General features: G+C 36.0%; 1 protein-coding gene across 1 annotated transcript; it reads left to right on the forward strand.

Annotated features, from left to right (window-relative positions):
- Nucleotides 1-25831, forward strand: LOC107838995. The gene is made up of 10 exons (XM_016682318.2): nucleotides 1-233; nucleotides 495-670; nucleotides 4344-4475; nucleotides 4564-4614; nucleotides 6791-6887; nucleotides 8973-9019; nucleotides 13458-13674; nucleotides 14922-15051; nucleotides 15915-15957; nucleotides 25525-25831. The coding sequence occupies exons 1-10, from the start codon at nucleotides 188-190 to the stop codon at nucleotides 25597-25599; spliced, it is 1014 nt and encodes a 337-aa protein (XP_016537804.1). The 5' UTR covers nucleotides 1-187; the 3' UTR covers nucleotides 25600-25831.
- The last annotated feature ends 423 nt before the right edge of the window (nucleotides 25832-26254 follow it).

A 26254-nucleotide genomic window follows, 5' to 3' on the forward strand; every position in this document is an offset into this window, starting at 1 on the left:
AAATTGAAACAAATTAAAAAAAACAATGACAAAAGACTCAGGTGAGTAGCCCCAAGGGGGACAATCTTTCTTTCAAGATTCCAATAAATAGTGAACATTGTATTTTACACAGATAAATATACATATCAACAGAAAGAAAGAAAATTTCCCTCTGAAACTTGTTGATCTGGTTGGATGGTCCGATAACATGGCGTGTACTCAACAAACGCACGTTCCTTTGCCTCCTGACCCTGGTAATTCCTTTGATATCTTTTGCGTTACATTCTCCATTTTCATGAAATTAGGTTTTGTCTTGCTTGGGCGTTACTTGTTAATTGGGGAAAACTTTCTGGTGGCAAAGTTTCTTCTATTCTTTCTAAGGTTTTCTCGTCCTACTCACATTGTTTAACCACTGAACTTGATATTTTTATGTATTTATGTTGTATTTGATGTAAAGATTTCGTGACAAGGAAAAGGAATGAAAAGTGAAAGTTGTTTGATGTTGGTGTTGATAGGTAACAAAATCGAAGGGGAGGAGGCACATTTTTCTTCATTGCCAATCCACGTTATCACTAATCCATCTGAATTACCTGTTGAATTCTTGGAGCCTTCTCCTCAGACACAGCTGGTTATTGGTTTTGATTGTGAGGGTGTTGATCTTTGTCGCCATGGGACTCTTTGTATTATGCAGGTTAACTCCACAATCCCAATGCACATAATTAGAATTATCATTTAAGTTGAAGTATGGTGTTTCATGGCCTGCAATAGTCAAATATTTTGAGGTTAGTGAAAACATCTCAAGAACCCGTGGAGAAGTTCATCTAGATTAATGAAAAGCTCTATCCAATTTCATGGTCGTACTTTTCATGGATCCTGGTAAGCCTATGCTCAAAAGTTTTCATTTTACTTAATGTGATAATCCTAGTTTGGGAGGGAATGATTAGAGTGGCTTTCTCTCTTGGTGGTCAAAGATTTCATGATACCCATGGGCAATATAATTAGGGTAATTTTCATAAATCCCAATAGTTTAGTACCTAATTACTTAAAACTCTGATTGTTTTGATATTTAAGTAAAATCCTGGTTTTTCATTCATTGTCGCTATATACTGCTAAGACTCGCGATACATCACCATATAATACATAAGTACATATACATAACTCTTATGTATTAATATCACATAGATACATTGAGATACATGTATGAGACTGATGTATTAGTAGCACAATAGACATTTTGATGCATGATTTTTGTAGATTTTCAACCAAACACATCTTTCTTATGTATCTGTAACTTAATATTCAGTAAGATACATAGCCTTTGTACATTTGGCGGAGGATTGAGTAATGGATCTTCTTGTCTTCTTCTACCAGATACATCATTTTTATGTATCTCCGAACTGTCTTAACAGTTACATCATTCTTATGTATCTTCATTGACATCATCATCTTCAACCTCCATTGACGAATCTCTGAATTCTAGAATTCCTCATGGTTTGAACTGTCTTGTACGCCGCCGTGGATTCGAGATGTGATGGTGGAGGACGTCGTGGATTCGAGATTTGATGGTGGCAATTCGAGATCTGTATATGAATTTTGTACGAATCATTCGAGATCTGTATATACATTACATTTGAGATCTGATGTTGGAGGACGCCGTCGCCACTCGCAACTGCCATTGAAAAGGAAAGAAAAATGAGAAAGAAGATAGCAACAAGGAAGAAGATGGCAACAAGGATATGAAATAACGAAGTAGCACATTATTGGGAGCAAAATGTTGACACGTTTTTCATTATGACATGACAAGAAAATTGCAGGTATAGTTGCAAATCTGACAAGGTGTTGGGTTATGTCAAGGGGTTTGGTTGAGCTCTAGCAGCGCCGCCGGCAACAGTTAGGGCTAGCATGGTGATGTCGACTTTAGGGGCGGTGGATTTAGAATGAAGAATGAAAATTGGGGAAGAATCTGGCGACGGGCTTTGGTCGGAAAATTGGGAATTAGGGTTTTGTGGCAATGAGTTCGAAGTTCTTCGCAGCCTTTTCATAGCTTTTAGTCCCTTCGTCCCATTTTATGTGTTGCCATTTGACCGGACACGGAGTTTAACAAATAAATAATGACTTTGTAAAGTTTACAAAATTGCCCCTTTTAAAGTCACTTTAATGTTTTCGTTATAGTTGTCTTTTCTTATTAAGTGTGGCCCAATAAGGATAAAATGGGGATGATGCGTCAAATAAGGAAAGATGACATTCTTTTTGGCACGGATCAAAAAGGAAATGACGGCACATAAAATGGGACGGAGGGAGTAATATTTTTTTTTAAAGACGGAATGGAGTGGGTATGGGATTTGGGGTAGATGTATGTATCAATGATTTGAAGAGATAAAGTAAAATCCGGTACTTTAATAATTAGTTTAAGGAGTTGAGATCTTAGGTAATAATAGTAAGTTAAGGTGTGGTATTATGTAATTTACCATATAATTAAGGTTTTCACTGTTAGTAGTCTGTTTTGGCTGTTTGCATTATGATCTGCTGTGTGTTTGGACGATTTTATGTTCGATAGAGAAGGACAAGAACAGATGAATTTAAATATAAATATGAGAATAGACGTCGTCAGCAGGTTCAACATTGGGATATCACAACTAGTTTTGTTGGATCTGCTTTGTTTCTTTTCTCACTCATCTTACCAGTACTGAAGGAAGTTCCAATGGTGAACTGAAGAGTAAACAGTTGAAAAATGTGACAGAAGAGAGATCATGGAGGATCTTTTTAGTGTAGGAAGGAGAGAGGGCAATCACTATTCTTAGAAGTCAATCCTTAGCTTTGACTAATGGGATGATGTGGAGAGCATTGGTGGGGTTAGGGAATTTACATGCCTTAAAAAGTGTATTTGATATGATAAAGCATTTATGTAGCCAGATTCGCATTGGTCAGAATTCCTTTAGGCTTTACATTGTCTTTTCTTTTCTTGATCAAAAACTAGTTTCATAAGCATCTTCCATTCATCTCGACCTAGACTGGTTCTTTGTTCTGATGATGAAAAACCATCATCAATTTGTATGAATTTTACTAGAAGGCATCAAGAAGATGCAATGAGTACAAAAGAGTGGGATAATAGCTCCAGTACAGAAAATCTAAGCTAAGATCATGGAGCTACCAAAATCCTGAAAGTTGTCAGCACTATTTACAGGATTGAGATTGTTCCAACCAAATAAATGTACTAAACATCTAGCTTTAAGGAAAATGTTGGGAGTTGATAAGCCAACAAAACATCTTCAGTTTCTAACATTCAAATGTACCTAAATATAATTGCTGGTATAATTAGGCTTTCCATTTTCTAAATTTCAAAAAATATTGCTATGTCAAAAATTATGACAAAAGTAAGTTGAAGGAGGAAATTTTTAGTCAATGAAGAAAAGAGGGATATGGATACTTTTAAAAGCCAATCCTCAGCTTACATGAGTGTGATGGAGTGTGAATTGCTGGGATTAGGGTACCTACATGCCTTAAAAAGTGTAATTTGATGCTATTAAGCATTTATATAGCCAGTTTCGTATTGGTCTGACTTTCTTTATATTTCTTATTCTAAATTTGAAAAACATCTCGTGATGTGGTGGCAGCGTGTATTTCTTTTAAAAAACTCTTATTACTTGTTTCCTTTTTTCTTGCTACTTTGTATTACCTGCATTCCCAGTGTCTGCTTTTTATGTCTTTCTATAAGTTCCATCTTCTGCTGCTTTTTGGTTTGTTTCAATTGACTTTAACCCTGTCTCCAAGAATTTATGATATTTATTGGTTGATGCGCAATACCATTATTGTGTATTTCTAGCATTGATGTGATGTAATATCTTCTCAACATAGTACCCAATTTCCATATGAAAACAAAGCTATTGTTGATGTACCTCAAACTAATTACAACATGTTAAAGTATAAAAATGCTTTTTAAATCTTCATATTAGTCGAATTGGGTCACTTAGATTGGGGTAAGAGTGTATGTTGAGATTTATTGGAAGTAAATTTAAATCTGCTTTGCCGTAAATTTAATCCTTGTGCTTGTGTCCTTGCCTTCAAAACATTGATTTTTTAAAATAGTTGTGCCCCTGAATCCTAATGTTAAGTTCCGTTTTTCTTGTCTGGTGAATTGAAGGCTTCACCATCCATAAAGAGCTTCTAAGGCTGGAGCATATCAGATTTGCTATTAAATTTATCCGCTCGTTTCTTCTAGCTTATTTTAGATCAAACTAAAAATTGCTTTTTGCAGCCTAACCTAGTATTTATAATGCTTCCAGTTGATAACACCTAACCCCCCCCCCCCCCCCCCCCGCCCCCCCAGAAAAAAAAAAGAGATTGATAAACTTTTGTTTGTGCAGCTTGCCTTTGCTGATGCAATATATTTGGTTGACGCTATTCAAGGTGGAGAGACTGTTATTCAAGCCTGTAAGCCTGCACTTGAGTCTAAGTACATCACAAAAGTTATTCATGATTGCAAACGAGATAGTGAGGTCTCTTATTGATTTCTTTTATTTTTCAAATTCTTTGTATTATGAAGTGTTGTTGCATGTTTTATTTGCGTGTTCATTCTTCTTTCAGGCATTGTATTTTCAGTTTGGCGTAAAGTTGCACAATGTTGTGGATACACAGGCAAGAATTTTCAATTGAAGTTGTCTCGGTATACTTAATTTACACATGCCGTTATTTAAGATATGTTATGATAATAGGTGAAATGTATGAAGCTGGAGCAGTTTGTTCATATTTAAACTAGAGCTAAGGCAGTTCTTAGTTGTATATGTTATAAATAATAGTTAAAATGTACACAAATAGACTTGTTTGCTGAAAGACAAAATAGAGCTAATAATAGTATTGGTTGTTATTTATATAGTTTGAATAACGGACATAGACAAGTTTGTTGCTCGAGGAAGTGGTCAAGAAATTTTGGGCTGATGATCAAAGAGTAGGACACGTGATTTGTGGAGGAAGTATTGAATGTTGTTTTTTGTTGCTACAGTTTTGCTAGAATAATTAGTTGTAGACTCTGTCTAGTACTTGGTCATTGATGGATTATGCATTAGAAGTCCAGTAGTATAAATTTAAACTTTTGTTAGATAATGTTGAAACATTTTAGTTGTTTGGATATTTATTCTGCATGTTTTCTGTTTCAAATGGCTATTTAGAATCCTATGCTAAATAAAACTTTAACAGTAATCTTACCTTCAACCTCCTTGAATGCTCCATCTTTATAAAAATAACCAACAGCAATACCAGAGGCTCAATTTGTATTAAAGGATGTGTGAGTTCACTCAAGAAGAACCATTTAAACCAATTTTTACTCATACCTATTTCTTTTAACCATACTTATTTTAACTTGGCAAGCAACAATTTCTTGTTGAATTGTGCTCACTCTTTTGTAACTACTTTGCATCTACTGGATGCCATGAGTGGAATCAATTACTTCATCTAAAAAAATTCTCGATGAATGCTCCACAAACCTTCACCGGTGAAAACTATCAAATTTGATGTATGAAACGAAGTCTTATTTTGAAGCCTATGATTTATGGGAAGTTGTGATGAAGAGAAGATAGACCCTTACTGCCACCCCTATGCAGTCTCTCAGTTCTCAAGCACAAACACAAAACACATCAATTAAAGAGGAACAATGTTGGTAGATTGAAGCAACTAAAGCAAAGGAGGAGTTCTAAATACGTTTGCTGCTGTAATTTTGCTAGAATAATTAGTTGTCTATTCGTAGGAGGAATCTACTATGTCTAGTTGTAGGAGGAATCTGCTACTTTGTTAAAATTTAAATTTTTGTTAGATATTTTAGTTTGAATATTTATTCTCAGATTTCCTGCTGGTGTTCTGCTTACAAGTGACTATTTAAAGCTCTATGAATAAAACTTTACTACCTCCGAATCACACTCTGTTTTATTTTAACTAGGCATGTATTTAAGAAAGCAAGTGATACTGTTGAATCTTCTTATCTTAAGCTAAAAGTATAGATAATGTACCAAAATGCCCTTTGAATCTTGTGGTCTTAAACATGATATGCGGGATTGTTGAAATTAGAGAGTTACTACATATAGGAAGTGGTATTGTTCTTGTAACATATTAAAAAGGAAAGTAAGACACATAAATTGAAACAAAACTTTTGAATCGTATTCTCTATCTACCTCACTGCTTCATCTTTCAAAACACCCGTCAGGAATCATTAAATTTAGCAAAACAACTAACGATACCAGCCGCTTTATGAGCGGCCTATCTAATTTGTGTTACAGCCTTACTTCCAAGTATGTGATGGGTGAAAGTAATACTCTCGTGTTTTCAGTCCATTCAATTATATTTGGTTTCTTCCTATTCTCACGGGTCCTTCATTTAGTTTTGTTTCCTCAACCTTCTCTGGCTTTCAATCATCACTCTTTAGATTGTTCAAGGCAGTTTCTTCTTTGAATTGAAGTTAATAGCTGGTGCATGTTATATGGATTAAATGGAATGATTCGAAAACATCTTGGGGATTAAATGAGTCACATAATTCATCATTTGTTCTTTGTTTTTTTGTTTTCATTTCCCAGAATATGTCCCTTTGCATGTCCGTTCTTTCTATAATTTCTTTTTTTTGAGAAGGGTAAAGTTGTTTTCTTCAGCATTAATAATGCTGGCAACCTCCAACAGTCTGTTCTTTCTATAAATTTGACATTTGATTATTATGTTAGCTTACTTTAGCTAGGGTTTATTTTCCTTGAAGTGATAAATGAAACATAATATGGTTATGGTCAGTTTGATATACTTGGATTATTGATTTTTATACTCTCTCCTCAAGCAGATTGCATATTCTTTGATCAATGAACAAGAAGGACATGCACGTGTCCCAGATGAATACATATCATTTGTTGGTCTACTTGCTGACCCACGTTATTGTGGTATTGACCTTTCTTTTGTTTTAAATCTTATACTTGCTTACGTGTGCCTTGAAATTTTGCAACCCTGTTATTTAGATCGTACTACACAGCTATGAGCTTGAAAGCATGGATGAAGAAAGCGTAACATCTCGTGGAAACTATGAATATCTTTTTCTATAAAATTAGATAACAAGTTCTAAGGGAGAAATAATAACCTCATTATCAGAGCGCAAGTTATCACGACTGCCATGCCGCCTTCTAAAAGAATGCAGTTCTCTTGAAACTAATGAGTTCCATCCAACTGGAGCTTGTAGCCAAGTTGTTTGGAATCCCTTAAATACTATGCGGTGTGGCATTATTGCTTATAAATTTTTTGTGTGGATTCAATGTTTTTTGGACAGTCATTTCATTTTTATTACAGTTTTGAACATTTCACTTTCTCTGCCATTTGTCCGAATTGCTGTCATACGAGCCTGAGGATCTTGATATTTTGGCCCTGATCTCTTGCATTCCAGCTCTTTGTGTTTGTTCCACTTTCAATTGCACCAACCAACTTACAAAAGTAGGCGTATCTGTTTTATTTGCATCACTTCCTGTGAATTTTCTGCATACTTCTCTAGAAAATATGATCGATTCCTTGCAACGCAGACTAACACATATATTTCTTTTTCTTTTTCACCAACTCATACTAAATTGATTCCCACGGACCCTTCTTATTTCTTCATTGGTGGAGTGAATATATTGGAGGAGAAAACCTGGTGGAGGCACTTATGATATTTTGAGGTGGCGTTTTGTAAGGACTAAAGTATAAAGGGTTGAGCTGCAGGTCATAGAGTATTCTATGTTCTTTAGGCTTGGTGGAGGGCCTGATGGAAGGCATAATGAGTTAAATCTATAATAAGACCACAGTTAACTATCTGATAGCTGTCTTAGTTGCAGATTATCTGGAATAGATTTGTCTGACATAATTGATTTGATTATAGCAAAGTTCGTCAAACTACCTTTAATTATTTTGGCATTGTCGTAACATGTTTTATAGAAATTCTAATTTATTTGTGTATGATATGCTGCATTTTACCTAAACTGGGAGGTAGTGGTATGGTCTGCGTGCACTTTACCCTCCCCAGACTCCCCAGACACCACTATGTGGGAATACACTGGGTATGTTGTTGTTGTTGTTGTTGGAGAGGCATAGAAGTGTATTTGTCACTGATAAAAATAAGACAAAAATGTCTCAAATAACTGTCTGGATTCGGTTTATTATGAGCAGCTTTCTTGATAGAAGCATAGATGAGTTAATGTAAAGTTCTAAGCCTAGTGAAAAAGTATTATGGAAAGAGATTACCTTGGGCCTTGGGACAACTATATAAATGCTCTTTCTGTTTTTGCTTTCTATGTAGGAGTTTTTTTTTTTCTTTGAGGAAGTCTTTCTGTCTAGTAGTTGCTGGAATACTCGGGTAGTTTGATTGGTGACACAAGGGATTATAATCCCGGAATAAATGGTGGGTTTAATTTATCCCATATTTAATACAATTTTTTATGCTGGGATTAGCAATCCCGGGATTGTTTACACCACATTGTGGCATATTTTTAATCTACACTCTGAGGAATAATGATCCCAGCATTAATCTTGGGATAAAACAACAAAATGACACATTTGCCTTCTCCAAAGCTTTTATCGCAAAGAATTTCAAGAGAGACACTTAAAACTTAAGATAAAAGATCCCAATTTATCCAGTGAAACAAAACACTAGTTTTATGCTATACCGTGTATATTCCATTTCTACTCGAACGAACTAAATATCTACCGATAAAAGTATATCCACTAAATAATCCTGGCATTATTTAATTCCTGTATTATAATCTCCACATGATAATTATTCTAGTATAACTTGTTCACAGACCAAATGAAGCTTTACTCTTTGTGTTCTTTATTCCCACACTAAAGCAACTGCAAGGATAGGAACAGTTTAAGTTTTGGTGCTGTATTTAGTGTTCTCTTGTATTCATGTCTTGAACTTAGTGCTTCTCTATTCCAGTGTAAGTTTTGAGAAGATCCAGATTTGGAATTTGTGTGAACTAACATCTTCCTGGTTATTTGGTCAGGATTATCTTATGATGAGAAAGAAGAAGTAAGAGTTCTTCTAAGACAGGTTAGTCAAAATTTTGCTTGCACTTCAGCAAAGCAAAGCTGTAATCTTGCTTTGAACATGTCTATTCTTCCATTTTGTTGTTTCTCTTCTTGGATTAAATTGTCCTTGCGTATATATCTTAGATGACTATGTTACATGGATTGATGCACGGATATGTATTTGATTTGGGTGTACACATATAATTGATATGGGTGAAGGGAGCCTTGGCGTAACTGGTAAAGTTGTTGCCATATGACCAGGAGGTCATGGGTTAGCCGTGGAAACAATCTATTGCAAAAATGCATGGTAAGGTTGTGCAAAATAGACTCTTGTGGTCCGGCCCTTAGCTTTAGTGCACCAGACTGCCTTTTTTTTCCACCTATGTTGTAACGACCTGATTTTTCTGGAACCGGAACGTCACACGGTACTCATGATCCCGAAGGACCACAAGCTAACCCTCTACTGATATCTGTACCTGGACACTGTATAATATAGATAATAAATGCGGAGACTGTCCATAAGGTTCTAAACATCTAAAAATACTCAAAATTTAAAACTAAATACTGATACATCTGTCCGAAAAGCCTCTGAACTGTCTAAATTGTGGAGTTGATGGGACATGTCCCCATCTAACTCCGTCTACTGAAAATAAACTAAATCTGATGCGATAATAAAAATAAGGATCATCCTCGACTGAAGAGGACTCACTGCTATGTCTACTGCCGCTGAGTGGGACTGAGCTGCTAAGGGTACTTTGAATCTTGTGCCTCTGAACCTATGGTGTCAAATAAAACACCATAGCGCTAATGTGTCAGTACGGGAGTGTACCGAGTATGAAGATGGGGTAAGGCTAAATGCAAGGGCTTATGCATGAACAATTACTTAACTGAATAATCATAAGAGTACTGAATGAGAATACATGCATGATTGCACAAATCATAACTGAAATCATCGTGACTCGAAATACTGCGACTCGGGTACTACTTTACTGTCATCTGAACTCACTACTAATACTGAGATACCGAACAACTGAATCTCCTGATATTGATAATTCAGTACTGAAGTTGAGATCAGTCTTATCTAGCGAGTGATCTAGAAAACTGATGATACTGAAGCTAATTAACTAAATCTACTCATATCAATGATTGAATTCTGAACTTGCTACTCTTGACTGACTGAATCGGAGATCAAACCTCTCTAACGGATGATCCCGGAATCTACTATCAATGATAAGAAAAGATTATGTCTGAGATCAAACCTATCTAGCGGAAGATCTCTAAATCTGATACTGAGAATACTCAACTAAGTCTGAGAACGAGATCAGGCCTATCTAACGGGTGATCTCTGGATCTGATAATGAGATTACTCAACTGAATCTGAGACTGAGATCAAGCCTATTTAACGGGTGATCTCTGGATCTGATAATGAGATTACTCAACTGAATCTGAGACTGAGATCAAGCCTATCTAACGGGTGACCTTGGGATCTGATAACAAGAATGCGCAACTGAATCTGAGATCAAGCCTATTTAGCGGGTGATCTCTGGATCTGATAATACTGATACTGAATAACTTCATGTGGGACCATGCCTATTTAGCGGGTGGCCCATGAATCAATGGAACTATATGAGTTCCTCACTGAGATAGATGACTGTATCTGGCAGTCCTGATTTCTGAGTTCTTTTCTGAAGACTGATACTGAAAGTGTAACTGTGGGAGTGCTCACTTAACCGACATGCCCCGAATCTAAACTGGTGAGGTCCAACCTGTAACCCCAGCTGGAAGGGTGTTAATATCGTGCCACGGGTAAAGACCTCTCTGGTCAAGCCTCTCTAACGGGTGACCTTCACAGAAAGTCAAGCCTAAGGCAGTATAATAGTCAAGCCTTTTTCTAACGGGTGACTCCTTCATCCTGCACTGGCTACGCAATTCTGGAGTTCAGGGATTGCTCCGAACAACTTTGCCTCTCTAACGGGGAGCTGCCATCCCTACACTCGCTCGGTGCTAGCTCCTATTCCCAACTGAAAGACTCTGAACTGATTCTCAACTGAACTTAAACTGAGCCGAATCTGATACTGAATCATGTTTCCCGACTGATCTGACTGAGTTATGCTGAATTCACTTTGTTCCGTATCTGACGGAATACTACTGAATCTCGTTATCTAACTGAACGACACTGAACTCGGGATAGATTACTCGAATACTACTGAGGACTGAACTGAACACTTGAATACTACTAGATCTGAGCTGGGTACAGAACTGAGGCTAGATTACTAGCGATACTGAGATTACGGAGATTTCTTAAGTTCTATATCTGTTTGAGAGTACAGAGTTCTATCACTCACTGAATTCTGAGAATCATGGCTTGACTGAGATTATCGGGAAAACTGACACTGGCTCTAGACTGCAGCTAAATTGTCGGGTATAAGTACCCCCAGGACTCGATAACATAAAAGTAAAGCATAACCATGCTTGAATTATCAAGATCATGGACATTCATTCACCATCACAATCACTACAGCATCTCTTCAAGCATTTAGGAATCATAAACATGTGGTAGTATAGGGAGACATGCTATTGGCTCATACTCCATTCAACAAGATCTTGCATCAAACACTTAGCATGTATTAAAGTCTTAGCATGTATGAAAGAGCACATAATTGGGGAATTTCATGCTATCATGTCACAATTCATTCACTAAGGCTTTTCAACAAACACTTGGCATGTATGAGCTTGCACACAATTGGGGATTTCTAGTCAACATGCTATAATGGCTCTAATTCCTTCACATAAGCATTTTATCAAACATATGGGGAGCATGTTTTGCTTATTCAACAATTTCTTCACTTAATTGACATGAACATATCACTTAACAAGCAACTTGAAGGGGGTTTATCATGAACATCACATGAATATCACATACTAGGGTCAAAGCTTGAAAACCTTGCAAACAAACATGAATCAAAACTCAATAATAGCATGAACATCAATTTCAACACACGTGAATCATGAAAACCCATAAACATAAGATCTTTGAATTTTTGAAGTTCTTGAGCTTCTTGGATGAAAGGGACCCAAGAATCAACATCTACATACCTTAGGGAAACTCTTTCTTGAAAGCTCTTGGAGAGATTCTTGATTTCTTGATTTCTCTTGAAGAAGAAAGAAGGGTTTTGATTTTGTAGAAACCCTAGTTTTTTATGTTGGGGATGAGAAATGAAGTTGTGAGCCTTGATCGGATATAAATAGGGGCTGAAAAGAGTGGGAAAAAGACCAAAAAGTCCTTTTAAAATCTAGTTAAAAATGCTGAACGGGGGCTGCGACGGTCGAAGTGACGGTCCGTCGCTCAGTCTGACGGTCCATCGGACCGTCCGTCGCACGTGGGCCAGGATGAGGTCACACTGCCTCAGCGCGACGGTCCGTCGCAGCTTCGATGGTCCGTCGTCTTGGCCGTCGCACTTGGGCCAGGAAAGGGAGTCACTGCCTTGGTTGCGACGGTCCGTCGCAATCTCAACGGTCCACAACCTGGGCGGTTCCGACTGCTTTCAGTATAATGACCATAACTTCCTCGTCCGATGCCGGATTTTGACGAAATTGGTATCGATGGAAATCTTATTCAATGCTCTACATGACAAAAAGTCTATATTAGGGAAATTCTACACGGTTCAAAATAACACTTCTCAACCTTTTAGGACCGGATTTACGCTTCACTTCACACGCTCTAAGGCTCAGACTACGAGAGAATTTTGCGGGGTCTTACATATGTGAAAGTATGATTTGCAAGGGATTTAATGGTCTTAGGCTACTCATTCACTATTGTGTGAATGCTTAGGTTGAGCACTCATTTTCTTTCATATGATATCAAAGCAAAATGTACCCATAACCAAATCGCACCTGTTCAACATGTGTATGTCAAGGAAAATGATGGATCCATTTCTCATAGTTAGAGACCTTAATATGTGCACTTCAGCCTCTAAAGGAAAGATGAGGGGCTTTGTCAACATTTTGCTCCTCAATTTGGAGAGCCAACTATTAAATTTGAAGGAAAGGAAATAAACACCCCAAGTGTGTCTCCTTTTATGTATTTGCCTAAGAAAATAATGGGAGATGTGTCCTTTCACATGTTGGAGTAGTAAGATGTTGCTACCTTGGCCAAAGGTCCTAGCCAGGAGAGAAGCAAGAGGTTCTATGTTTTCTTCTATTTTGTGATCTCTTTACTGGTCAGTTTTTCTGGCTAAGAGATGGAAGAATCTTTCTCATGCTGTCTGAATTCCCTTTATTACTCTAGGAAAGCCATCATTTGTCTCAAGTATCTTTTTCTCGTTTCATCCAGTGGCACTATGTAATTGTTAAATAGTAGCATGTACCAGAAATCCTGATAAGCGCTAAATGGAATTACTATACTATTTTCATGTCTTTCTTATTTACTTGAATATAGATGAAGTCTTTCACATTTCCAGGACCCTAAGTATTGGACATATAGACCATTGTCTGAACAGATGGTCCGTGCTGCTGCAGATGATGTCCGATTTCTTCTTTATATATACCATAAGATGGTGCAAAAGTTGAATGACAAGTCCTTATGGAACTTAGCTGTCCGTGGTGCCCTGTATTGTCGCTGCTTCTGCATCAATGACAATCACTTTGCAGACTGGCCGCCTCTACCTCCAATTCCAGGTTTATTTCTTCCCCGTCTCTCATTATTGACTCTTAAAGGTAAAGCGGGGCATATATATATTTGCATGGTTTTATTATTCTGCAATACAAGATTTTTCTTTGGCTATGAGATGCAAGGTCAAATAAGGGAAGGATGGAAAGATATTATGTAAGCTTTACATGGTTCAACCCTAAGCTTGCTGTAAAATAAAAAGCAGTTATGGTTTATCTCATAGAAATGATTTTAATCTTTTAAGCATATAGATATATAGGAGTAAATGTGGTACTCAGAAGCACTAGTTTAGAGAAACCCTAGTTTGTCTTAAAATTGAATCGGGACAGCTACTCATACGTGCCAAAGAGACTTCCTTCCCTCACCCTCACATGCATCAGGTGCCTACACTTCCTAGCTACTTCTATAAGGCCGGGGCTTGGTCCAAGTCTGCTTCCTAATAGGGATATTTTCAACCTATTATGTGAAGACCTCGTGGGCAAATACGTGAGATATCTTCCTCAAATGAAGGGGGAGGAGGGGTATGACTGTTACTATAGCTGATCTCTTATCTAAGAAAATGGATATTGAGATGCCTATTGAATTCTTCCTTCTAACATTGGATTCTAGATAATTTATTTAGTATTGGAATAAGTGGACCTGAACAGAGTGAAATGGATATGAAATATTTATGTGGACGACTTCTACTAATTTGCAACCGACGTCTAGTTGATTGATTGAAGCATATAGGCAGCTGTAGCAAGCATGCTGGTAAAAGTTTGATTGGTTCCACTAAGCCAGAAATTTAGTAAGTAGTAACAGGTAAAGTTGTTGCGAGGTGACCAGGAGGTCATGGGTTCAAACCTTGGAAAATGCCTCATGCAGAAATGCAAGGTAAGGCTACATACAATAGATCCTTGAGGTCGGGCCCTTCCCCGGACCCTACACATAGCAGGAACTTTGGTGCACCGGGCTGCCCTTTTTTTCAAAAAAAAAAAAAAAAAGCTTTTTAAGAAAAACTACTTCTAAAATTATCTAATCCTGAGATAAGAAGGTTAAAGTTGTGAAACGTCTATTGATCGTTGTCATGAAAATTTACTTGATAAAGCAATTAATTATGTCTTACAAGTTGGTCAATTCTAAACCATGTTGATGGCTGTTTATATGCCACTGCTGATGTGTAGAACTCAGACTGAAGAAATCATGTCCCATATGAAAGTCTAATGCTTGCACCTTTAGAGCAAATGTACTGATATTGGGTTGGTTGTGATTGCAGAAAATATTGCTGCTGATGAAAGTATCCCTGAGGAAGAAACCTTGTCTGTTGTTGATGTTCCCCAAGGAAAAATGGGACGTGTTATTGGCAGAAAGGGAGCTTCTATATTGTCGATAAAGGAGTCATGCAAGTATGTGTCTTTGCTTCAGTTTTTAATGTGTGCCTTATTGCCCCCCACATAAGGATAAAAACTCTCCAATTTTTCCAACATTATTTAAATATTCAACTTTTGGGCTTAAACAGTAAAAAAAATAATATGATGATCCCATTTGTTCCAACTTTCCTCTTTTAATCTAGAACCCATCACTGAATTATTGAACAAATGAATCTTGCGTAAAGAGAATGAGAAAGAGAAGTAAGATGGCAAAACAATTTTAATGAGCATATCAAATAACGTATTACCAGACTTTCTCTCATGGTCTCAAATATACCTGAGATTAGTTTTAATTAAAATGATGGCAGCTCTTGTGTATATATTTGATTATGTCTGGTAGCTTATCACGAATTTTAGCCCGTTTAACCTAGTTGATGAGTTTGGTACTCAATTTTATTTCAAGTCAATGAGCTTTGACAGCTTTAGTCACTCTCTATCCTTTTGCAAAAAGATTATTTTGAAAGAAGGATACCAAGAGAGAGAAATATAGTATTTCAAAGGGGAAATTGGTGGGATCAAAAACTAATCTTTGAAAGGTAAGCACCTGTCCTAGAAGTGTTACAATATTTTGGTTTTGCTATCCGTCTCTCAAGTTCCTGTACTTCAGAAAACTTATAGGTTTATCTTTTTTTGATGACGGTGGTTCCCCGACCACCTTGCATGCACCTCGACTGTTCCACCAGTTACATTCCACCTCCCACTAGCACCACCACCGGGTAACCCTGTCCTTCAACACCTAGGCTAATGGGATGAAATCACCTCGTGTTGTCTCTTCTGTGATTTATGTATAGCTTTATTAGTACTCATGTTGTTTACTTTGACAATCTTTTCATTTGCAGGGCTGAAATATTCATAGGAGGTGCTAAAGGTCCTCCTGATAAGGTTAGTGCTATGTTGTCAAAGATTGGAATGCTATTGTACCTCTTGAAATTGTCCTTCCACCAAAAAAATTTACATAGTACGCATGCTTTTTTGTTTTTCTTTTGATAACATAAACAAAGACCATGCAACCCAAGTTCACCGTGTACCTTTTTAGATCCTCAGGTGGTTGGTTGCCTGTATCCTTGCCTCTATCTATTTTCATGATTTAAACATCTTAGATGCAAAAATAGAAAATGGTTTCCAGTTTCCGCCTTAACTACTATATCTGCAAAGTCGACTAAATTTAATTACTTTTGGCCCAGGGGTGAAGTTTTAAGTTGCTATATTATCCTTATCCTGTTTAAAAAGTGGGAGTGGGAGTGGAGCTGCTCAAGCAGACTCCACTCCACTCCGTCGACATGCTTGCTTAGAGCAGGGGTCCACTTCAAGAAATTTTGTATTTTTCTCCGTTTTAATGTATGTTTTGCTAAAATATATTAAAAATATTATAAATGAAAATAATTAATAAATTAAAATATCTTTTTACTATATATTTGACAATTACTATGTAAAATTATCCTATGCCTGCTTTAGAGCTAGGGTCCACTCCAAGAAATTTTGTATTTCTCTCTGATTTAATTTATTTGTCTTACTAAATTATATTAAAAATATTATTGTATAAATGAAAGCAATTAATAACTTGTAATATTTACTGTATATTTGACAATTACTATGTAAAAGTTAATGTAAATCACAGTAATTAACAATTTTAAATATTTCAAAAACATAAAAATATTTGATCAACTCTTGAAATTCTATTGGTATAAAAAAAAGATAAAATAGATATAAAATGATAAATTAACTGGGCGTATTATATGAGATCTACTTAAAAAAATTTCACAACTAAACTATAGGGAATAGGACAAGAATTCCATCGACCTAAACAAATTCCATCGAATGGCATTAAGGAATTTTGTTTTCATATATTAGCCATTGTTGATTCTGACCCTTTTCTCTATTTGCCTTCGTTTTCTCGCGTGCACTTTTTTGTTTTTTCATTGTTTTTCTTTCTTTCTTTCTTTTTTTTTTTTTTAAAAAAAAGAATATTGTTCTTCTATTTTTTTAACAATTAATTATAAGTTTGCAACATTTCTTATTTTTCTGTCAATGCTTCATATGTAGAAAAGAAAAAAAATCAATAAATTGTAATTCTTCATGCCTATTTTTTCGGTCAATTCAATACAAAGTAAGTATATTTTTGTTTTTATTTAAAAATAACATATTTTATACAACAATGATATAATTTTTATACACATCTTATACATATACATAATCTATACAATAATTATTCAATTTCTCAACATATCATATGGAAAATGATACAATTTTTTCGGTCAATTCAATACAAAGTAAGTATATTTTTGATTTTTATTAGAAATAACATATTTTATACAACAATGATATAATTTTTATACACATCTTATACATATACATAATCTATACAATAATTATACAATTTCTCAACATATCATATGCAAAAGTATATATTCTATACACATTATATATATATATATACAACAACAACAACATACCCAGCGTATTCACACATAGTGGGGTCTGGGGAGGGTATAGTGTACGCAAATCATACCACTGCCTCAGGTGAAGTGGAGAGGTTGTTTCCGGTAGATCCCCGACTTAGAATTGATAACAGTATAACAAACACAAAAAATAAGTGCAAAATAAACTAACATCGCTAGCAACAAGATAATACTACCACCACAAGATAAAGATAAGAACTATCTAACCTAAATTATAGACATCACACAACACCACGCATAAAAAACTACAAACACAAAAGAACGCTCCCTTATTGTTACCGACGCACTCCCACCCCCTAACCCTCTACCCTAATCCGCGTCCTCCACACCTTTCTATCAAGGGATATGTCCTTCGTAAGTTGTAAATGCTCCATATCATGCCTAATCACCTCCCTTTAATGTTTCTTCGGTCTACCTCTACCCCGCCTAAAACCATTCATAGCTAGTGTCTTATACATCCGCACTGGAGCATCCGAGTCCTTCATCATCATGTGCCCAAACCAACGTAACCTCACTTTTGGCATTTTATCCTCCACCAACGCAACTCCTACCTTCTCTCGAATAATCTCATTCCTCATCCTATCTTTCCTGGTATGTCCACACATCCATCACAACATTTGCATCTCCGCCACCTTCAACTTTTGGATGTGGGAGTTCTTAACTAGCCAACATTGTGCTCCATACAACATAGCCGGCCAGACTACCACTCTGTAGAACTTATCTTTAAGCTTCAGGGGCACCTTCTTATCACATAAGACTCCCGAAGCAAGCCTCCATTTCAACCACCCTGCCCCAATACGATGCGTGACATCCTCGTCAATCTCGCCATTGCCCTGAATCATAGACTCCAGATACTTGAAACTCTCCCTCTTCTGAATGACCTGCGAGTCCAGCTTCACCACCACTCCATCCTCCTGCGACACCTCACTAAACTTACACTCGAGGTACTCCGTCTTGGTTCTGCTCAACCGAAATCCTTTAGACTCAAGCGTCTGTCTCCAAATCTCCAACTTATCATTAACTCCTTCCCGAGTCTCGTCAATCAATACCACATCATCTGCAAATAACATACACCAAGACACCTGTCCTTGAATATGTCACGTCAAAAGATCCATCACCAAGGCAAATAAAAACGGGCTAAGAGTTAATCCCTGGTGCAACCCTATCAGAACGGGAAAGTGCTCTGAATCCCCACCTACCGTCTTCACACGAGTCTTCGCCCCATCATACATGTCCTAGATCGACCTAGTGTATGCCACGGGCACCCCTCTAGCCTCCAAGCACCTCTACAGAATCTCCCTCGGAACTTTATCATACGCCTTCTCTAGATCAATAAACACCATATGCAAGTCCTTCTTCCTCTCCTGAAACTGCTCCACTAATCTCCTCATGAGGTGAATGGCCTCAGTGGTCGAGCGACCTGGCATGAAATCAAACTGATTCTCAAAGATACTCACGATCCTTCTCGGCCTCAACTCTACCACTCTTTCCCAAACCTTCATAGTATGACTGAACAACTTAATGCCTTTATAGTTGTTGCAACTACGAATCTCCCTTGTTCTTTCTTATATAAAGGAACCATCGCACTCTACCTCTACGTTTCCGGCGTCTTTGCAGTCCTAAAAATAATGTTAAACAACCTTGTTAACCACTCCAAACCTACCCCACTAGTGCCCTTCCAAAACTCTACTAGAATCTCGTCTGGCCCCACCACCCTACCCCGCCGCATCCTGCGAATAGCCCTCTTGACCTCCTCAACCTCGATACGCCTACAATAAACATAATCTCGACATTCTTCAGATTTCTCCAAGTCCCCCAACACGAAACCTTTGTCCCTCCGTCGTTCAAAAGTTTATGAAAGTAGGATTGTCATCTCTCCCTAATAAGGGCATTCTCAACCAACACTGTATCATTCTCTCCCTTGATGCACTTCACTTGGTCAAGGTCACGAGCCCTCCGCTCTCTGGCCTTGGCAAGCCTATACAACTAAATATCCCCTTCTTTCTCCTCTAACGCCGCATGCAAGCTCTCAAAAGTTGTTGTCTTAGCCATCGTAACTGCTACTTTGGCCTTTCTTCTAGCAATCTTATACTCCTTCTTATTCGTCTGTCTTTCGTCATCATCTTTGCTCTCCACCAACTTAGCATAAGCCGCCTACTTAGACTCTACCTTCCTCTTAACCTCTTCGTTCCACCACCAGTCTCCTCGATGCTTGCCAGATCGGCCTCTCGAGACACCCAACACCTTTTTAATTGTCTCTCTAATGCAATTGGCAGTCGTCTCCCACATACTATCCACACCCCCTTTACTCTCCCAAGCCCCCTACTCTTCAACTTCTCCCCCATTTTCAAAGCACTATCCGAAGTCAAGCTACCCCACTTAATCCTGGGCCGAGCCTCCACATTCCTCTTTTTTTTGCCCTTATTGATAACTAAGTCCATCACCAACAACCTGTGCTGAGTCGAAAGATTTCGCTAGGTATTACTTTGCAGTCTTTACATAGCGCTGTATCACCTTTCCTAAGTAGTAAAAAGTCTATCTGAGTCTTGGCCACCGAACTACGAAACGTGATAAGGTGATCCTCCTTCTTCGGAAAGCTCGAATTCGCTATCCACAACCCAAAAGCCGTAGAAGAATCCAAAAGAGAAGTTCCTCCTTCATTCCGCTCCCCAAAATCAAAACCACCGTGCACATCATCATAACCACTCGACAAAGACCCTATATGCCTATTGAAATCCCCTCCCACGACAAGCCTCTCAGTGCTCGGGATGCTACTCACCACCTCATCTAAAACCTCCCAAAAGTCCTCCTCGTCGTCCAAATGACCAACTTAATAGACATTAATCTATCTCGAACTCTCTTAACCTCTACCACTTTCTCCCTAAGTTCTTCATCTACTAAGATACCTACCCTATTTCTATGTCGCACGCTACTCGAATACCACAACTTATATCCATCCATCTCTCTCGCCTTAGTGCCTACCCACTTAGTTTCCTTGATACACGCTATACTAACCCTCCTCTTTCTAAGAATCTTCTCCAGCTCTATAGACTTACCCTGCAAAGTTCCTATGTTCCAAGACCCAACTCGCAACCTAGGCGCTCCCTTATCCCAGTTAGCCTTACTACCCCTTTCCCCTAACCCCATACTCGCTCCTAGCCCCGACCCAGACCCAACACCACCTAACCCCGACCCTAACCTATGACATGACCCTAGTCTCCCATCACCAATCACAGCCACTACACAAAAAGGGGAAGAAGGATGAAAAGAAAAATGAAAAGAGATAACAAATGGGATAAAGGAAACCAATAATATATAGAAAGCAACAAAACCAATAATACAACGCAATTTTTGATAACCAACAATCAATAACGGGAACTATACTACTACAATAAGTAGATATGCTAGTAAACCAAGTAACAGTTAGAATAAACAAGTAACATTGTTATGAAATACCAAAAAACAAGTAAATCGTCACCCACAAACAAGATAATCAGCCAACAACAACACAACCAATCACAACCAGATCACAAGAAACAGAAAAATATGACGAAGCTAGACTGAAAGAAGGAACTAAATATCAAAGTTTAGAGGTCATCGAGATACTCATGTGTGCTAAGTCCTCTCTTCTTGCATTCTACTGATGGGTTCCGGCAATTTGATGTCGAAATTGGTCGCCGGAATAATGCCGCTGGTGCGTCGACTGAATGTCGCTGCGACGTCTCCTGTGTATTGTCGGAATCTGGGCACACTAATGCCGTCGCCGGAGTCGAGCCGGTGGAAACCCAAATCCCGCCGGCGATAGCAGTGACGAGATGGATATGACGACGGCTGGTTTCTTCGGCGTCAGTTGTTGCTGCTAGGATACGGAATGCATCGACGTCGCAGCTTTTAATTTCTTGAACGGGTCGCTGGTCTTCGTAAAAGATTGGGATCGCTTGGCTTCATTAAATGAGAGAGGAAGTATGTAACGGAGAAAATCGTCGGCGATGCGGAGTTCGCCGAAATATGCTGGTCAGAGCGAACAAAGAGCGGCGGACGTCGACCCCTTTTTTGAAGTTGAAAATAATCTGTCTCTATAATTCGAACTTGAAGCTCGTAATTTCCCCAGCTTTTTTGCTCTTCTTGAAGCTCGTAATTTCCCCAGCTTTCTTGCTCTTCTTGAATCTTCCTTGCACTGCTCAGTGAATTCAAGACTCCACATATCAGGAAAAAAAAATCAAAAGAATAAAAAAAAAAGTCCTTATATCATACTGATACAACCTGTATATCATATTGATGCAGTCCTGACTGGTCATTTTTGAAATTAATTTGGGCCGACTGGCAACTCCATGTTCAATAGCCCAAACATGTATATCATATTGATACAGTCCCGATTGACCATTTTTTAAATTAATTTGGGCCGACTGGCAACTCCATGTTCAATAGCCCAAACATGGGCTATTTTTTCCTTTTTAGATTTGATGAAGTGAAACCCAAAAAAAAATATTGTTCACATAGCATTATCACATTATTTTTATTTTATTTTTGATAACAATCTATTTTTTTTTATTTTTTAGATTTTATTTCTATTTGTTTTGTTATTTGAGTGTAGAAATTACAGATTTTTACGTATCTAAGATTTAGGAGCAAATTTTAAGGAAAAATACAAGAAATATACTATTAACATGTAGCCATGTAGGGTGCCCCAATGTATTTTTAAGTTATAATAGCACTTATGAGTTGGGAAATAATAGATAATTATGTCAAGAGTTAGCAATTGCTCTGTTATCAGATAATTATGTCTAAGAGTTAGCAATTGCTCCGTTATTTTTGAATGTATATTTGCCACATGTCCATTGCAATTGAGAGAAAAGGGGAAGTGGAGCATAGCTGTACTTTTGTTGCCGTAATGCTGCAATTGTTACTCAAACATGTCAATTTCACTGGCCATGAACCGGAATTACTTTGGTCGACTGGCCATTTCATGGCAATTGGCTCGAACATGGTCGTTTGAGATGGGTCAGCCCACGTCTGTTTTTCTATTTTTTATATTAATTTTTTTATATCACTTTTAATTAGTTATTATAAGTCATTTAACATGTCAATTTTGCTGTTTTGATCGTAATTTTACTATATCACTGCTAATTAATTATTATGATCATTTAAACATTAAAAAATTAATAATATTGCTTAAAATATGTAAAATAGACGCAAAATGATGTGTCAACATAAAAAATTTAATTGACTATCGAAATTATATTAGTACCACATAAATTGGAATGGAATAGAGGAAGACACAAAGTAACATATATTATTTGAAATGAGATAAAAAAAATATTATAAATAACAACAATTAAGAACTTATTATAAAATATATATATATATAAAAATTTGATTGACTGTCGAAATTTTAGTTGTGCTACATAAATTGGTATGAAGAATCTTTTGCAAAAAATATTATAAATCACATAATGAACAACTTGGAAAATTTAAAAGAAGTAAATATTTGGCTGACTTTTGAAATTATATCAATGACACTTGAAATAGAAGAAAATGTATTATAAATCACAATAATTGAAAAAACTTAAATTATTTTAATGATTGATTATCTAAACTCTATTTGTGTTACATAAATTGAAACAAAAAATACTAACATATATTGGACCCGTGCTAGCAGAGGCCGTTGATATCTAGTATATATTATAATAGGAAGTTGACATGCTGAAGCAGGCAGCAGGTCGACATATATGCTTGTGTTGCCTGCTTCAACTACTTCAACCATAATTTTACTATATTTAATAAAGAAAATAAATAATATTTAACAAAGAAAGTGAAATAGATATTTATGACATGATTGCTTCAGCTGCTTTCGTAATTTTACTATATCATCTCTAGTTAATTATTATAAGTCATCTAAGTATGAAAAAATTAATAATATTTAATAAAAAGAATAAAATAGACAGAAAATGATGAATTAACTCTTGATGTTTTAAATTTACTTGACGTCTTATATGAGGTCCACTCAAATATTTCTACAAGTATTTTCTTATAAAAATTTTGCTATATCACTAATTAGTTATTAGAAGTCATTTTAAGATGTGTCTGCTTCGCTGCTTCAATTGTGATTTTACTATATCACTTTAATTAATTATTATGGTCATCTAAGCATTGTTTCACTTAAATTGGAATAGAAGGAAAAGTTATTATGTATCACAAAAATTAAAAATTTAAATTATTTTAAATATATAATTGACAATCAATACCACAAAAATTTAGACAAGAAGAGTAATATATATTATTTGAAAATTATAGAAAAATAATTATACGTTATAATAGTTAAGAGCTTAAAATATCTAAAAAAAAAAAAAAATTAATTTGTTATATATCTATAATTTATATTTATTTATAATAATTAATTAAAAGTGTGAAGGGTCTTAGAAATGTCGTTTGAACTTTTTGCCTTTCACTAAAAGTCTTTACTTCAGACAAAATTATCTTTTAACATTTTTTTTCTAATATTTAAAAATTCAAAATTAATTGAATATATTTATGTAAACCTTTCCTTACTAGAAGTCTCATATTTTTTCAATTAGTTTAAGAATTCTAAATCAATTAAAATTAAATTTAAAAAGATTTAATATTATCTCTTCCTATATTTCTCAAATAAACTCCTAATTATACATAAGCATTAATATATATATTACAGAATTAATAGTACCCAAAAAGGCAAAATTGTGCACGCCCCAAAAGGCAAAAAATGCCTTTTTTAAAAAAAAAAATTACTTTCTTTACTTTTTTTAGTTTCAAATTCAATGGTTTTTTCCTATATTCTTCGAGTAAGATTTTACTTACATAGGTGCTTACACTAAAAAATATGTTTATGTTTACATTATTATATTAAAGTGTGAAGAATCTTTTAAAAGTGATTTAAACTTATATATTTTATTAAAATTTTTTGCAATAAATAAAATTATTTAGTTTTTAAATAATCAAACGTTACACGGGCTTTTAAACTAGTTTAAAAGAATGCCTAAAAAATACTATAAATCATAATAGTTAAAAAGAATGCCTAAAAAATACTATTAATCACAATAGTTAAAACTTAAAAAATTTAAAAGTCAACCTGACTACTTTGGCATTTCATTGTCCTTTCCTTGCCTTCATTTGTTTTCTCCATTTTAATTTATTTGTCTTATTTTTTTAATCTATTATATATTTCCAAAAAAATAAAAATATTATAAATCATAATAATTAACAACTTAAAAATTTTTAAAGATATAAAATATTTGGTTGACTCTCAAAATTATACAACAAGCACGCGGTCAGAGCCCTAGCTCCTCCCACTGCTTGGGAGCTTACGTTTGACCGTCTTATCCGTCATTGAAACACAAGATGGAGACGTATCGGCCTATATTCCCATCAAAGTGATCCCCATTATTGGACATATCTGATCACCTTCAAAAACAAATCGGAATTTTGTCTTGACATGATAAATAGTGATGCCCACTTGCAGAGCAATCTTGTAGCAGCCACTGTTTCGGATCCTGCTCTTATAATTTTTGGCCCGATATTTTGGGTGTCATAAGGGGAATATTTCCGCGATAAAATGTCACTTAAATTGGAATAGAAGAAAAATTATTATAAATTACAATTATTAGAAATTTAAATTATTTTAAAAAATATAATTGACTATCAATGCCACAAAAGTTTGGAAATGAATAGTAACATACATTATTTGAAAATTACATAAAAAGTATTTTAAGTTACAACGGTTAACAGCTTAAAGTATTTAAACAAAACATATTAAAAATATAATTAATCATCTAAATTTTATTTGTATCACATAAATTAGGAATAAAAAATATAATATATATACTGGCACTGGCTTCGATATCTAGTACTAATACAAAGAAAAGAAACAGGTCAAAAAAAAATTCTCAAAAGCACCTGTCTCAGAGTGCTTGTTTAGTTGTTTACTTTGTCTCATCTTAGGATTGCTTTGATACAGGTTTTCATCATCGGACCAGTGAAGCAAGCCAGAAAAGCCGAAGCCATCCTAAGAGGGAAACTGCTAGATTTCTGATTAAGAAGGATTTGTATTGTATCTTTAGCCCAAGAAAAAGAAAAGGCAAAACATATACTGGCTCTCGTACTCTGTAATTATAAATAAGTTTGATGTGGGTTCAACGTAAGATTTGATTTGCTCACCAGTGCAGTGCTTCAGCTACTGGACTGAGAATATTGAGGGATGGCTAGGATGAAATAAGGAATTTCAGCACTGCTCTCACTTTGAAGAGATTATTCATTTCGTAAAATCTGAAGCACTAGAAATCGTGTCGAAATCAATTCTTGGATATAATAGCTTTCACCAACAACAATTAGTCATAGCTTTCTCAAAACTCAATACAACACTGAAAGGCATGAAAGCAGTTCAGTGAAGATTTGTGCTCGTGAATATCCATAGATTACCATGGCTATGACGTTCTCACAGATTCAACTAGTGCACAACTACATATGGTGTCTGGGTGCTGAATATTGATGTCATATGACAAACTTATAAGAAAGGAAAATGTTTTCCATGGAAAATGTTTTTCTGAAAAATAAGTTGATTTCTTTTTTTTTTTTTTCTTATGTTTGGTTGGTGGATAAAAAAAAAAATTCGCAAAATATTTTCTAGTACTTGGTAGGGATAGGGGTGGGATGGGGGTAGGAGATGGACTAAGAAAATTTTTTAAAAT

This window comes from Capsicum annuum, chromosome 8 (assembly GCF_002878395.1).
Source record: "Capsicum annuum cultivar UCD-10X-F1 chromosome 8, UCD10Xv1.1, whole genome shotgun sequence".
Lineage (NCBI taxonomy): Eukaryota > Viridiplantae > Streptophyta > Magnoliopsida > Solanales > Solanaceae > Capsicum > Capsicum annuum.